The sequence below is a fragment of the Drosophila rhopaloa genome, unplaced genomic scaffold, assembly GCF_018152115.1.
Source record: "Drosophila rhopaloa isolate 14029-0021.01 unplaced genomic scaffold, ASM1815211v1 contig_2, whole genome shotgun sequence".
NCBI lineage: Eukaryota > Metazoa > Arthropoda > Insecta > Diptera > Drosophilidae > Drosophila > Drosophila rhopaloa.
Window position 1 is genome coordinate 11,822,073 of NW_025335083.1, and position 15,578 is coordinate 11,837,650.

At 37.7% G+C, this 15,578-nt stretch overlaps 1 protein-coding gene and 1 long non-coding RNA gene across 2 annotated transcripts; one reads left to right on the forward strand and one right to left on the reverse strand.

Annotated features, from left to right (window-relative positions):
• Positions 1-158: 158 nt before the first annotated feature.
• Positions 159-385, reverse strand: LOC108037661. The gene is made up of 2 exons (XR_001768899.2): positions 323-385; positions 159-261 (listed from the first exon to the last, which is right to left on the reverse strand). It is a non-coding gene; the product is annotated as an uncharacterized LOC108037661 (long non-coding RNA).
• Positions 386-7,611: 7,226 nt separating this feature from the next.
• Positions 7,612-8,554, forward strand: LOC108041763 (transmembrane emp24 domain-containing protein 1). The gene has a single exon (XM_017119790.2). It carries the CDS (start codon positions 7,619-7,621, stop codon positions 8,351-8,353), a length of 735 nt encoding a protein of 244 aa, XP_016975279.2. The 5' UTR covers positions 7,612-7,618; the 3' UTR covers positions 8,354-8,554.
• Positions 8,555-15,578: the final 7,024 nt, after the last annotated feature.

The window sequence follows — 15,578 nt, forward strand, 5'->3', positions numbered from 1 at the left end:
GAAGAAATAAATAGTTTTTGCAGCAGAACGGGTTTCATGTTCAAAGCAAGAGAACTAAGTCTTTCAAGTAACTTATATTTGATTCCTACTAAAAAAAAGTCCTAGCTTCGTTTAAACATTAACTAAAAACGGTTATGGAAAAAAATGCATAAAAAAGACAAAATTGTAACGGCATTTATTTGTTTAGTTATACCAGATGTAAACAACTTAACGGATTGCACTTCGGAGGTTTAGTTGCTGCCGCTGCCAGCATTGTGATCACTAGAAGACAAAAATTAATGTTCAAAATTCGTAAGCACTTAATTAATTCACCAAAATTTACCAATAATGTTGAAAATGCTTTCAACACTCATACCGCTTGGCCGTTGAAAACTACTTTGAGATTAAATTCTTGCGTAATGGTTCAGGGTTTTAAAAGGTTCTCAAAATTAGTGCTGGTAAATTGATATTGTAGAACAAATATTTTTCGTTTCATCTATTAAAAGTATTTCTAAGTTAACATGCTATTAGGCAATAAAAAATGCAAATCAGTATTTTATATATTTTATTTTTGGGGAAGAAAATATTAAATTTGTTTTTTGAAATAGAAAAAGGAATAACATCATATTAATATCTTGCAAAATATTATAAAAATATATTAGTTTTATAATGCAAGTATATTTCAGATATTTCAACCCATCTGTTAATTAATTTGAGAAATACAATATATTTAATTTTTTGTCACTTAACATAAATACCTTTTCTTAGTGCATCCTCACGCCTTTATCCTCGCAGTCGGATCCTTTGTCTTGCAGTTTCGACCAAACAATTTCGCTTACCTCACTCGCAACACGTTGCGGTTTGCAGAGGCGTGCCGTGGGTGATTTTGGAGAGGGGGTTGATGGGGTTGGTTTAGGCACTCGAAATCTTGTTTGGGCCAAACTCCCGTCGCGTTGCTTGTTGATTGTTTTGCCATTTTGCGGTTGCAATTGATGGCACAGGTGGTGGAGAATGTAGTCGGGCTTCGCAAATGACCGCAGTGGTGCTGAAAACAGGGAACGGGGAGCGGAAATTTGGAGGGGCTAAATTCAGAACTGAGCCAGTCTTAAAGCCTACAGAAGTCTCGTTTTGGCAACGGACGGCAGCTGGTTATTCTCCTAACCAAAAGGTAAACCCATGGAAAATGGCCAACGGCCAATGACCAAGGCACTTCTTTGGCTTTCGTTTGGACCACGTGTCCGGTTCTTTTTGGTCCTACTCCCCTTTGTTAGTCTTTGTCATTGCTAATGCTTCAGTCGAGTTAATACCCTTGATTTAGTTGGTATATTCGAAATTTAAAACTTAAAACATTCTAATTCTTATTTAAACCATTTATTTAATATTTCTATCCATGTTTTTAAGCAAAGTACAAATTAATATTTATTCTAATTTCGAACTAACTCCTAACAAAACTATATTTCTAACTATTTTTAGATGTTTTCGAATGTATATATATTTACAAAAGGGTATATAACTTTTGCTTCCCTTCAAAACAACCCAAAAAACTAACTGTTCTTTCCTGTATCTTTTGTTTGGCTGTTGTTACCGAGTCTCAGCCTGAGGTAAGCCGAAGTGCAATTTAATTTCCCCGCCGATGATTGATGCTACCATGTGGAGGCTTCACTCTTCAGTGTCCATTCCTTACCCCCACTCCATGCCACAAGGATAATGCCGCACAAATAGCTAACAAATTTTGCCTGCCAACACAGCGAGGACAACGGAGAGAAAACCACAAAAAGCTGCAAAGGGAAACTTTTTATCGTCGGCCAGGTTAACTTTTAAGCAGGCCAACGAGGACTCCCAATTCGAGAAGAGCGCAGGACATTTGCCAGAGATAAACAGATTTATTGTGCTTAAGGACGCACATTAAACGGGGCAGAGGGACTCAGTCTGAGAGCCGAAAGACCAAGTACAAGGACAGCGATAAGGACTGCGGAACTGCCAGGACTGTTTATAGATTTTCGGTGTCCCCAATTAGCGCAAGGGAGAATCGGTGAAAACGGGGAAAAGCGACGGAAATTAGGCGAATAAAAGGAGCACGGCGACAGTGCAGAATCCCCTTGAATCCCTCCCCAATTCTCGTTTCTGGAAAATAGGAATGTAGCTATAACACGGGAAAAAATAGTTTTTGAGCACAGTGGCCTTACATTAAAACCTTTAAATAGCTTACCATTTTTTCTTGAAATAATTAAAGAATATTTTGCTTAATAAACTACCAATAGGATAAAGAAGATGACAATACTGTTCTATGAGATATAGTGAATAATATTAAATTAAATTCTCTGATGTTTATTAGCTTATGTTATTTTCAGTGCATCCTTGAGCGACTCCTTGAAGCTCGAACTGCAACTTTTTGCTCTCCTCCTGTCGCCAAGTTGTGACAGTTGGCAAAGGATAAGCGCAGGCTGCGGGACAAAATTAACCACAAATGGGGACAGTGCCGAGAAATGTGTAACTTTCGCCCATCGAAATCGCAAGCAGGTGAAAAGGATGTCGCGGCTTTGTTGCGCTTGGTTGGCCAAGGATTTTAGTGGCTTCCTGGACAGCCACTTGCGGAGAACTGCGGCCACAAATGAGCTTAGTTGATGTTTCCCCTCGTGCTCATTTTCCTTCTCCCGGATTTTATCCAGCCCCGTTTATGCGATGAGTCTGGAGGTGTTTTGGAGCTTAACAAAATGTCCTGATTGCTAATGTTTGGGTTCTTATTGAATTAACTTCAGGTGGTGTCAAACTTAAGCTGGTTTTTGTGGAAGAAATGGATGTACAAATCTCAGTTACGGTTAGTGGGAAAAGTATTTAAAAAGGATATATTTCGACTGTGAGTTTGTAATTTTCATTCAGGTTTTTTTTTAATTTTTATTTATTATTTAGATTTTTTATGTTTTTATACGATTTGGATTTGGTACAATTTAATTGTTTAAGGTCGGTTATGCCAATAATAAGCTGGTTGTGGCCCAATCCAAAGCTAAGACCGTATTTCCCTTCTTAAACCCAGCTTCTACTGCACTTTTAATTCGTTTCTTCAGCTCGGTATAAACCCATCGTTAACTGCATTTTCATGGGCGCCCTTTCTCCCACTTCCTGCAACCTTCAGGCCACCTTTGGAGCCAACTAATAGCCGCAACGATGGCGACTTTGTCACACTTCAATGAGCCACAACAGCAATAAAAACAAATAACAGCTGAAAAGTTGTCAAGGAAAAGAAGGGAGGGTGGAGAAAATCCAAGAGTGAACTGCAATTTCCACACCAAATCGAAGTTGCTGCTGTTGCCGGTGGCATTGCTTTTAAGCTTAGTTAAGAAGCACTTTGAAGAGCTTTTCCCAAAGCTGCACCAATGTCCTTGCCTTCGGTTTTCCCACCTCCTGTGGAAAATTGTTGCTTCATTGCATTTTATGCTTGTTCAAGTTGTCGTCGGAAATTGCTTATTTATTTGAACTGCTCGCTTGGCCAACAAAACCAAACTAAAGAAGGAAAAAAGGAAATCAAACATCTAATGGCATAATTCCCGGCCTGTCTCACTCGAACTTGATGAGTTTCCCTGCCCGACACACTGGGGCAATAAATTTTCCCTGGAAATGGCTCTGTTTTTCCACTGCACCGACTGACTGACAACTTGTCGTTTGTTACTACAAAATTCAATGAATATTTTCTTGGCTACCGACCAAACGAGAACACAGATAGATGGGGATACCATTTTATTGACTGCATTTTCCACATGAGATTCGGAGTTTTCCCCCTGGGCCACAAGTGAAAGTGGCTGCATATTTTTTGCATGGATTGCTGCAGGTACTATAAATTTTCCAAACTTGTCAACTGGTTTTCTTCTTCGAAAATTCATTCAATTTTCTGCCCTTAAATTCTTAATTGCAGGGCGGAAGAGGGTCGGTGAAAATTGTTTACACAAATATCAATAACAATAAATTGTAGATTTATTGGAGGTTGGAGCGCAGCGAAAGGAGGCAAACATAAAATACAAATTAATATATTTTCAAGAACGAAAAACAATTTGCCTCCAAAGAAAATTTTCGGAAGCCCAGAGCTCCACAACAATTTGTCTTGCTTAATCTCAGTTCATTAATTTAAAGTGCTACTTGCAGAAGAGCCTAGAAATACTCAATGGAGTTGGTCAAGGAATTTTCCCCTCGCCCTGAAAATTGTCAAAACATCTTTCTGGCCAAATTTGTGGTTTGGTTTTCTTTCGGGCGAAATTTTACGGGCCGCACAAAGTTTCTCACACAAAATTTTGTTCCATTTGACTAAGCATTTTGCAATCATTGGCAGCAGCCGTTTTGAGGATTAGGGTCAACTGGCTGTTGTTCTGTCTTTAATAATTCATGAGCCATCTCTGTGGCTGACCTTCTCAATTTTTGGGGTCAATTTATTCTGGCCCTAGAAGCCGAGCCATTATTCCCCAAGTCATCCATCAGCCAAAGTCGTCCAAGAGCTGATTACCAGACAGACTGCAAGTCGAGCCCATAATTCTGTGTAGGTGTGGCATTTGTCAAGGGCTTACTCTGATTTGATGTCATGGACAAAGGACAAGTGGGAAAGAAAATTTAGGTGGGGAGAATATATTTCGTATATTTAATTATTGTAGTTCAGAATAAGCTTGAGATTATACTTTTTAAAATACTTTTAATTGTAGTCTTGTAGACAGTGAAACTATTTAAGTATAGACTATTTTTTCGTCGAAAATTAGTAAAACGCATTTCACACATATTATGCCATTTGATGTAGATATAGTATAGATATGACTCCTGGAACTAGGATATAAGATACATCAATTATACGACCTAGATTCTAATAAAATAGCATTTAAATTATACAATTTTTTGCTGATAAATATTAAAGATTTTTCATACTGAATCTTAAGCGCGAAAAGAAAACGTTATCCTTTCGCCCCTCTCATCTTTTTATAGCCATCTTAATTTCATCAAATTAAATTGGCTTCGCCGACAGCTTGGTTTTTGATCTCCGGGCACCTGCCACGCCCGTTGCCACGCCCACACACCTGGCGCGCCCCCAGCAAACAATCAACTAGAGCAACACGCACACACACATTGAAACACATACCACCACACACACAAGCACAAGCGAACGCACACAAGTGCGCTCCAATGATTCAGACTCCGGTGTCGGCTACTTTGCAGCTGCCAACGCCTTCTACATTTCACGCTGTAAGACACCCCACAAAATCTACACTGAAAAACAAATATCGTATTGGCAAAAAATAATGCAAATATTTTAAATAAATTAACTTAAATTATCTTTATAAACCTTTAAAAGTAATGGTATGAAATGCTTGCTAACATACCTAGTTAACACATAACACTCAAAAATCTACTTTCATGTAACTTTCCTCACGGAAAATCTAAGAAAAGTTAAGCATATCTAATTAGTGTATAGTTAAAAAAACAAGAGTTTTAATGTGTTATCTTTCTGACAGCGCTGCATGTTCAAAATAAAATTTATGTTTTACTGTCGATTAATGTTATTTAATGTTAAAACATTTTTATTTTCGACAAAGAGCTAATTATTTGTTGTGTAATTTGCTTTCTATTATTCCCGCCCCGCTTTTCTAACTGCCATCACCTGCAGACGACCCCGGGTAACATTTTTTATGCGTCCTATTTGCAGCTTTCATGCTTCGACTGTGTATTCCAGCCGCCGGCATTTCAACGACGTCGCGAATGCAATTTTTCTCTAAAAAAATATTGTTTGGGTGGGTAGAAAGGGTTTGGGCTCACAGGTTACTGGGTGTTCATCGCACCTTTTTAAAGAGAATAACCAAAAAAAAGTCCCGAGTGGAAGTTTAAGCAGAACGCAAAGCGCTGAAAACAAAATAAGATTTAGTTTTATAAGGTACAATATTTTCAAAAATAAGTAATAGCAAATTATATATAAATAATTTACACCAACACAATATTAGATATGAAAGCCCAATATTTTGTTGGTGTAAGCCCAATATTTTGTTGGTGTAAACAATTAGTTTTATTATCAATAAAATCTTTTGAAACCATATAATGGGTCCTGGATTTTAGAGATGTTTATTTAAAATTGTTTAATCAAATTTAAGTTTATGTATATATGGCTTTTGTGTGCACAGAGAAAAAGGAAGAAAAAATGCTTTTGAGAAAATGGTATAGCTTAGAATGAGCGGAAAATAGGAGGAAGCTGAGCAAAGACTCAAAACGAAAAAAGCTGTGCACTCGTATGCAAACAAATGCAACTAAACATGCATACCTTTTTCATGAGTGTGGGTCGGTGTACACTCGAATGTGGGTGTGTGTGTCTATTTGTAAAGTTTCCTTTCCCAAACGCAAGCATTTGTTGGTTTCACTCCTTTTTTAACCACTTTTTGCTTTTACTAAACTCCAGGAGGTGATTCATTCATACTCTTTCTAAACAGTTTATCCTTAGCTTGGCTAAAAATTTAAAATTGCGCAAAGAGTAGTAGGTTTTTAATTTAATTTTGATTAGTTTCGAAAAGAAAAATCCAATGATTATTGCCAAAAAAAGATAGATTTCTAAAAATGTATTTTAATTTTTAAAATAGCAATTCCAAAACACTTCTTTAAAGTATGCTCAAACCAATAAGACAAACATTTAAGATGTAAAAAATTAATTATGAACGAATAACTTTTCTTTAAGAAGAAAAATTAAAATTATATATATTTTTCTAAAGTTGCAGTAAGTTATGTCTGATTTATAGATATCATTATTGTCAAGTTCACAATTTAATTGTTTTAAAACTTAAAGTTATTATCTTTATAAATAGTATTTTTAGGCACTCTAAGAGTATTTGCTTTCATTCAAAACTCTCCGCCATATCTTTGATTTTTTTTGTTTCACGCTGCGTCGCCGACCGTTAAAAAAAAATGAAAGCCCTCGACTCGCCAGTTTGCCCATTTCAGGGCCACGCCCACTGCCACTCCTACCGCCCACCATTGGCAGCAGCAGCAGCAACGGCAGCATAAATTTCCATTACCGTTGACAAATATTTACACATCGACCTCAATTCATATTCCTTTTGATGCTGTTGCTTTTAGTTTTGCCAGGCGGATGGGATGATGGGATGCGGGCGGTATGGGATTGCAAGGGGGGCGGGACTTTTTTGCAATGCCGAGCAATTGCTGCTGGCTATTAAAAGCTGCATTTAGCACTATGCGCTCACACTATGTCTTTCTAAACGCCATATGGGTATGCACTGGAAAGAAAATCATCCAATAGTTTTTTTAAATTACGAAAAAGTATTTAAGACAAACCAATTCAGTTTTAGATACATTAATTAAAGCACATTTCAAAACTTTTCGGAAATCGTTTGTTGTTAAATGGTTTTAAAATGTATTTGTAGAATTTACTTATCATTAGTGCCCTATCCAAATTTTAAAAGTATGATAAATCAAATTATATTAATTATAAATTATAGACATTAATTATAAAAGATATTTCTTCAAAATGTTGTTTTAATTTTCCAAATGAAATTAAAATAAAAATAAGCCTTTTCATATATTTCTTCTAATTTTGCCTATTTTCAAAGAGCAGGCTTATTGTTTAACTTTCATAGATCCACACAGACTGTACAACAGACAAACATTCATGAATCAGTCGAACGATTTGAATCGGAAAACCATCGAAAAAATGTTCCAAATCATTTGTTACATTTGGCTGCTGGTCCTGCTGAAGGACTTGGACTTTTCCAGTGCCGAACCGCATAACAAACAGCTGACCATATTTGTCGAAGCTGGGCGTCAGGAGTGCTTTTATCAGCCGATTGCCAGCTCTGAGAATATAAAAATCGATTATCAGGTGATACACGGTGGTCTCGGTGAAATTCATATCAATTTTAACTTTATGGATCCCAGTCGACACCTTCTAATCAACGAAATAAAAGAGGAAAAGGGAAAACATATCTTGGTGGCAAATGAAACAGGATCACATAAGATTTGTTTCGATAATACCATTAGTTCTTTCAATCAAAAGATCGTATCCTTTACCCTGGAAGTAACTGCTGCGGACCGAGAGGAGCAAGAACTGCGAAACCTCCGCCGGGAAATGTTAACCGATTACCAATTTGACGTGGCCTACACCGGTATCGACAATTACATGGGAAAGATTCAGGTGAATCTCATGAGGTCCCGACAAACTCAGGATTTTATTCGAGCACTCGAGGCCAGAGATCGCAATGTGGCTGAATCCACTTATGCCATGGTTAACAATTGGTCGTGGGCTCAGTTTTTGTCAATGATATTTGTTGGCCTTCTACAGGTCTTGATGGTGAGAAGTATTTTCCACACAAACGGGACGTTCTATAAGTTTTGGAAATGCTTTTGAGCTGTCATCAAGAAAATCTATGGGAATATCCTTAAGTGGGTTAATATCATTTATTATCTATAAAGAATTTGGTTTAAATAGAATACCTCTTTTTTGGAAGTGCCGCAGAATATTTTAGCACTCTGTAGAATTTGATTATAATTTGTAAGAAAAATTATAAAAAATTAAAAAAAATAATGTTAGGGTTGCAAGTTATTAGTATCTACATTAGTATTATTATTATTTTATGTAATAAGAGACCATGAAAAATACAATGTGAGATAAGGAATCTTTGTTACTTAAGCTGACTAAGAGGTCTCTTCCTCATTTAGCTGCTCCTTGTGTCTGCTTCCTTCTAACGGCAATTTGCACTTCCTGTGCTTAATTTTTTCCTGCTTCTTGGGCTTGGCTTTACCATTTGCCACGCCCCTTTCTTTGTCCGCCCCTCGCTGCAGTGCATTGTTGGCGTAATTAACAACTGCGGCAACCGTTTGCCATTGTTTACTTAGCGCCAGCCAGCGTCGCAGTGTTAATTACTCCCCGGCGTCCCAGCGTCTCCTGAACCAGCCCGTCCCTTAACCCCCGTGTGCCCGCTGTACTCCCGGGGGCCCCACTGACACAGTGGCTCACTTAGCCTTCGAGGTGCATCCCTGTGTGACTTTTTGGGCGAGGCCGGCAGCGATGACAGCGCTCCCCGGTGCCGCTGAAAGGTGCAAATTAAAGCGCGCCACCTGTGGCCAGTCAAGTGCCCCAACAATGCAGGTACATAAGTGATTATACAAAAGGAAAGGGCCACAGAAAAATTGAGGTATTGAAAAGCTTTAAACAAAAGGGATAAAGGCTTGCGACTTCAAAATAAGATTTCAATCGGTCATGTTAAGAATGCGCTCTTGGCTTACTTTTCTGCTTTCTTTTCGTAATGAAAAAGGATCTTTAAAGCCTAACTTTAGGAATGGCCTATGAATAGTATCAGATTGAAATTTTATGATATACATATCAGCACAGAACATTAATATATTGATCTTTTAAAAATAATCTACCATAATCTACCTACAATAAATTAAAAACAAGAAAGGAAAGCTAACTTCGGGCGGAGCCGAAGTTGATATACCCTTGCAGAATACTCTGTAAATTATATTCTCCAAAATTATTCATATGATGCATTCTTGATACTCATAAAAAATCCCAACTTCCTAACTTTAAAAACACCAAAGTTATGGCATTTCCGATCAATCAGTTATATGGAGGCTATAAGATATAGTCGGCCGATCCTTATGAAATTTGGTAGGTCGGATTGATTGGCCAAATATAAAACCCATAGAAAATTCCAACTTCCTAACTTTACAAACACCAAAGTTATGGCATTTCCGATCAATCAGTTATATGGCAGCTATAGGATATAGTCGGCCGATCCTTATAAAATTTGGTACGTCAAATTGATTGGCCAAATACAAAACACATAGAAAATCCCAACTTCCTAACTTTACAAATACCAAAGTTGTGGCATTTCCGATCGTTCAGTTATATGGCAGCTATACTATATAGTCGGCCGATCCTTATAAAATTTGGTACGTAAAATTGATTGGCCAAATGTAAAACCCATAGAAAATCCCAACTTCCTAACTTTAAAAACACCAAAGTTATGGCATTTCCGATCGTTCAGTTATATGGCAGCTATAGGATATAGTCGGCCGATCCCGGCCGTTCCGACTTATATACTGCGTGCAAAGGAAAGAAGGGTGTGTGCAAAGTTTCAATTCGATAGCTTTAAAACTGAGAGACTAGTTTGCGTAGAAACAGACAGACGGACAGACGGACAGACAGACGGACAGACGGACAGACGGACATGGCTATATCAACTCAGGAGGTGATCCTGATCAAGAATATATATACTTTATATGGTCGGAGATGTCTCCTTCACTGCGTTGCACACTTTTGACCAAAATTATAATACCCTCTGCAAGGGTATAATAAATTAATTATTTCTGGTCAGAATCCTTAGATATAATTCCTCTTTTCAATGGCATTATGATACTAACGGTATCTATAATTAAATTTAAAGTTTCCATGCTAGCCTTTTTAATAAACTTATTCGTCAGGAATCACTTTAATTTTAATCCCCCTTTGAGGGTATTAAAAATGTCACTCCATCCATATTCACTTTGGCTTGCGGACCCGCCCAAACACGGGCACACACACGAACCGCTTAAGGACTTCATCGTAGTCCTTGTTCCTGTCATGCGAGGAATCCATCCAGGGAAATTTCCACCAAAAAAGAAGGACTTCACATGTATGCTTATTTCTTGGCAATTTAACGCGCTTTATGGGCAGCTCTACTTTACACTTAAGTGGCGGTTTAAGGGCCGAAAGGAAAACGCCGGAGGAGGGAGGGCAAACGATCGTTTATCAGTGCCAGAGGAAATGCAAAAGAAAAGCCGCTGTTAATTTCATTACACCGAATGCAAAGGCTGCACAATCGTAAAAAAAGACATTTAATTGCAGCTGCCAAACGATGCAAAGGCGTCGTTGGCCATTTTAACGATCAAATTATGGCCGAGAAGGAGTTGCCACCGCCCAAAAGAGAGAAGTCACAATTGCAGGCAGATATCCCCGGCAGATAATGTCCTGTCCATTTGTGCCATGGCGCCAGCTGTCATCGTCCTTCAGCACAAAAATCTCCTTTGGCGGCTTAATGAGAGGGGGAAAAACGGGGTGACAAATGTATTTAAAGTTTTCCCCACAACCTTTATCGCTGCATCTTCAACTGCCAGTATGGTAGTTAAACTTCAGTATAAGTAAAAGATTAGAGCTAAGTAATCGCCTTTAACACAGATCAAATTTATTTTGCACAAATTGAAAATTGAAATAAACCAAATCCAGCAGAGCAAGTGTTTTGTAATAACAAACGATGGGGTCTTTTGACAAAATATTAATGGAAAAGTCACACAAATGAAATTCAATAACATAGCATAAAGCACTGGAAAAAATAATATTATACAAATTTGTATTTTGCTTACAATAATATATTTTATAAAATATTCGTTCGTGAATTGCAAACTATAATACTTAAAAACCTCAAAGAAATATATTTAAAAATGAAAAAGTGCAAGTTCCTGTGAAATTTTCTCCATGTATCAGAAACTATAAGACAAACTATAACGATAACTAAATACAGGTTCCTTCACAGAGCGCTTCAGCTGAAAAGGGGATGGTATGGGACAGGAATAAATACATGAATATGTAAAGATAAGTCTTGGTTTTTGGAAAAGTTTGAATAGAACTGATGACAACAACAGAAAGCAAAACAACATATGTAGTTAGATTGGATTGTGGGGCTCTGTGGGAAATGGCATTGCAAAAACAAAAAGCTTTCACATGTATTTGGTTTATTTAAATTATCAAACCAAACCTTTTTTAGTTTGGCAGGTAATCAAAATCCTCCCCTTCCTTACTTTTAAGTGGACCATCATTAGCGTTTGTATACCATAACAAAGTAATTACTTTGTTTGTGCTTCGAATGTGGCATTCGAATAGGATTATGTCGGTTGCATTATCGACAAACAAAGGGAAACTGTTTGCGGTCGAAAGTCAATGAAAGAGGATTATGTATATACTGTTTAAGTTTCTCAAAGGCTTAGTTATGTGGAATTTAACTAAGGAAATTTACTGAAGAGATTCAGCAGCAAAGCCAAATGTTTGTAAGGCTAGACTGTTAACGAGTTAAGTAACCAGGTCGTTTGGATATATGTTTGTCTTAAATAAGAAAATCTTTTTGGCGAGTCGAGCCTCATAAATTTTTTACTTATTTTAAATAAGTTATTGGCATTTCAAAAACGTACAAATTAAGGCATAGTATTGAATATAAACATGCTAAAAATTAGTTACCTACTGTATTACAGGTTCATAATTTTATTGACATCATAATACTGCCTAAAATATACTTTAGTAGCTAATTTGTGATTCCATTTTATCACAAAAGCTTCGTTGTGTCTTTTTGGGTACGTTTTTCCCCACTCGACTTCTTAACCTTTCATCTTGAAAGCAATCCCATTAAGAATGCAAGTTGTGAGCACACAAGAAAAGGAACGGAGGACTCGTTCATTATGCATGACAACTGACATATCAAGACATATGGTAGTACCTTAACACCCGACTGCCCTGAATTTCCATCTTCGCCCTCACACACATATATTCTTTCATTTTAGGGGGCGTTTTAATTGCAAACTGGCACACCAGGAACCCATTCGCGTTGCCTTGGCAGTCGCCTCTAATATTGCCTTCCGACCATGGCCATTAGGGGCGGTCAAGTGGCCACCACGCCCCCCTTTTCCATAGCCACCCACCCGCCGACAATCAAGCGAACAAATTGGGTTACTGCTCAACTGTCTGGTTAATGGCTACAATGACACAATTAATTGCATGTTGGCGGCCATTTCCAGCACTCGAGACCCTCAGCTGCCGCCTCTGCCAACGTGAATTGAGTTTTGTGCAAAAATTTAATATGCGGGAAATGCTAAAAATAAATTACTAATTAGCTTGCAGATGCCTCAAGGCAACGCTGCCATATCGAAAATGGCACAGGGAAAATCAGAATTGAGGCGCTTTTGAAGGGCTGAAAAATTATGACCTAAGTATACAGCCTTTAAGTCCGCAATTGCATGCGTTGGATTGATTGTTTTAAGTTCTAAAACTTTTTTGATTAGCAAATATGTTTTTAAAAAGAGTAAAAATTATTATTTTTACTCAAAATATTTTGCTAAGTAAAATCAATTATTACCTTGGTGAGTTCAACAAAACGAGAAAACTGTTAGTAACTTTGCCTTTTTTCTCCCATGGTGCGATATCCCACATATTCCTTTAGTCCTTTTTCAGATGTGCCGGCGCCGGAATGTCCTGTCCCGGGTCAAAGCGTACTTCCTGCGATTGTATTGTGTTTAGCCGGGATATGGGAAGCTGATGCAGAACAGAATGCTTTAAACTGCAAAAAGCTTTCGTCTTCAGTTGCTCGGCTTTCCATTTCCCTCCGAAGGGAAACTTTGCCAGCAGAAGGCAGCTCATAACAATGAAACTTTGCACGCTTTGGCAATTATGTGAGTGGGCCAATACACACACATATGACCCTATATCCTTTGGCAAATTAACCCACTTCTGCCATCCAATGTTTTCTTAGCTGCGTCTGCAGTTGTACAATTTTCATTCCGTTTTATGGAGAGTGTTTTTTGTATTTTTTTCCTTAACTTTCTTGGGCTTGTTTCGAAAGGTTCTCAGCCAATTGGCCAACTTTTGTTTAGTTTCCATCCAGCTTGAACAAGATTTAGTCCAGTTGGAAGTCCTTTGATGCATTTTTCTTCACACCCCTAGGAAAGTGCATTTCTATGTTAAGTGAATTTATGTTTCACAAATTTCTGCTTTACAGCTGGTTCGGTCATCTTGCAATATGCAAAGGAATTCCTGCACGCAAATGCATTAGGGCTTTATATTTCTGCACCATGAATATGCAACTTTTAGCCGGTCACTCAAGAAAAATTTACATTTTTCCTACCGAAATTGCTGTTTGGCATGAACATGAACGGTAAAAAAAAAACAAGAAAAACTCTTGCCTCAACTGGTGGCTCATTAAAATGCTTTTGAGTCGCCAAAGTCAAGTTGCTAATGGTGCGCCCTTAAACGCATGAAAAGCTGGTAAAAGTTGGTAATGCGTTGCCCCGTCAAAAGCTTGCCACAAATTTTCTCTTTGCAAGTCCAAGTAAAGGAGTGAACAAAGTCAGCGAATCGCACGACTGAACGCCAACCAAATTACATTGGCCATAAAAAGTACAACGAAAAATTTAGTGTGTGTCTTTGTTAGCTCCTGCATTTAGCGGCTATTAAAAATGTTGAATGTTGCCAGCCACAGATAATTAGCACACACAAAAAACCTGACAGCGTTAAGTGAATTTGCGGTTACAAAACAAATAAAAATAAATAAATAAACAAATTATTTCAAAAAATGTATTAAATTTATAAAGCTATTTTCATTGACATTGATTTATTTAATCATAACTTCAGATGACTCATTATTTAGTTTAAAAAAATCATCATAAAAAAGATTAAAATTATAATATATTAAAACTGTTTTACTTATAGTAAACGGTGAAACTGAGAACTGAAACTAAGTTTAATTTTATTACTTTGGAAATTCTCCCACGGGTTTTTATTACAAAATTACAATTCCTTTGCACTTGACCAGCCTGGAGCTTTTATCTAGGAAAAGAATTGCAATAAGATAGTTTGTAATACCTCCCTGCGGAACAATTCGTCTTGTCCTTGTTCGTGTCCTTCCTAATGCGTAAATGCCTAATGAAACGCGTCCCAGCCGAAAAGCGAGAAGTTGTGCCGTTTAGCATAGGACCTCCCACATTTCCCGCCGATGTTGCAAGGAGAAGCCCCACAAGCCAGACGACAAGCTGAACTAAGGCGAGGACAATAACGACAGCGACAAGGACATCGGAGCAGCAAGGATGCAAGGATGCAGCCGCCCAGTGACAATAATTTAATTTAATGTGTTTGCATGCAGCGACAACAAGAACAACCTTAACCACCGAGAAGGATGCCGTTCTGGGGCCCCAAGATAACTCACAATTTGTGGCCACTGCAACTCGCGACTTGCAACGCACATCTTGCAACGCGACAACGCGGCAACCAAAGGCGAAATTTATGGCTCCTTCCGTTTGCGATTTCCCCGCTTCTCGAGGGTGGGAAATTTATGCTGAAATTATTAGTGTAAACATTTTGCATTTAATTAATAATGCGAGCAACGAAGCCGCGTTGACAGCCGTGGCCACAAAAGTATGCAACGAAGTTGGTCCAACTTTGTTGCGAGTAATGCGATAATAATGAGGCATCGACCGAAGTGGGGTTGCGAAGTAGATTTAAATTAATTTATTGGACTGCAGGCTAATTGTAAAAGGTCAAGAGATAAATACAATAAATTTCACAATTGTATTAAACCGATTATCAGATTAAATGTGAATATAAATAGGCGAAGATTGTGGAAGTTGTCACTTAAATCTTTTTGAAAATGTACTACTGGTAAACCAGCTATAAGCTTATTATACAAAATAAATTAAGACCCAAAGTCAAACACTTTATTTGCTAATCATTAACTATATCCAATTAAATAATCATTCTGAGGCTAAGTAAATATCTAATCATTAATTGTCCTTATCAAACATAAAAAGTACCTCAATATCTCTTAAAGTAAATA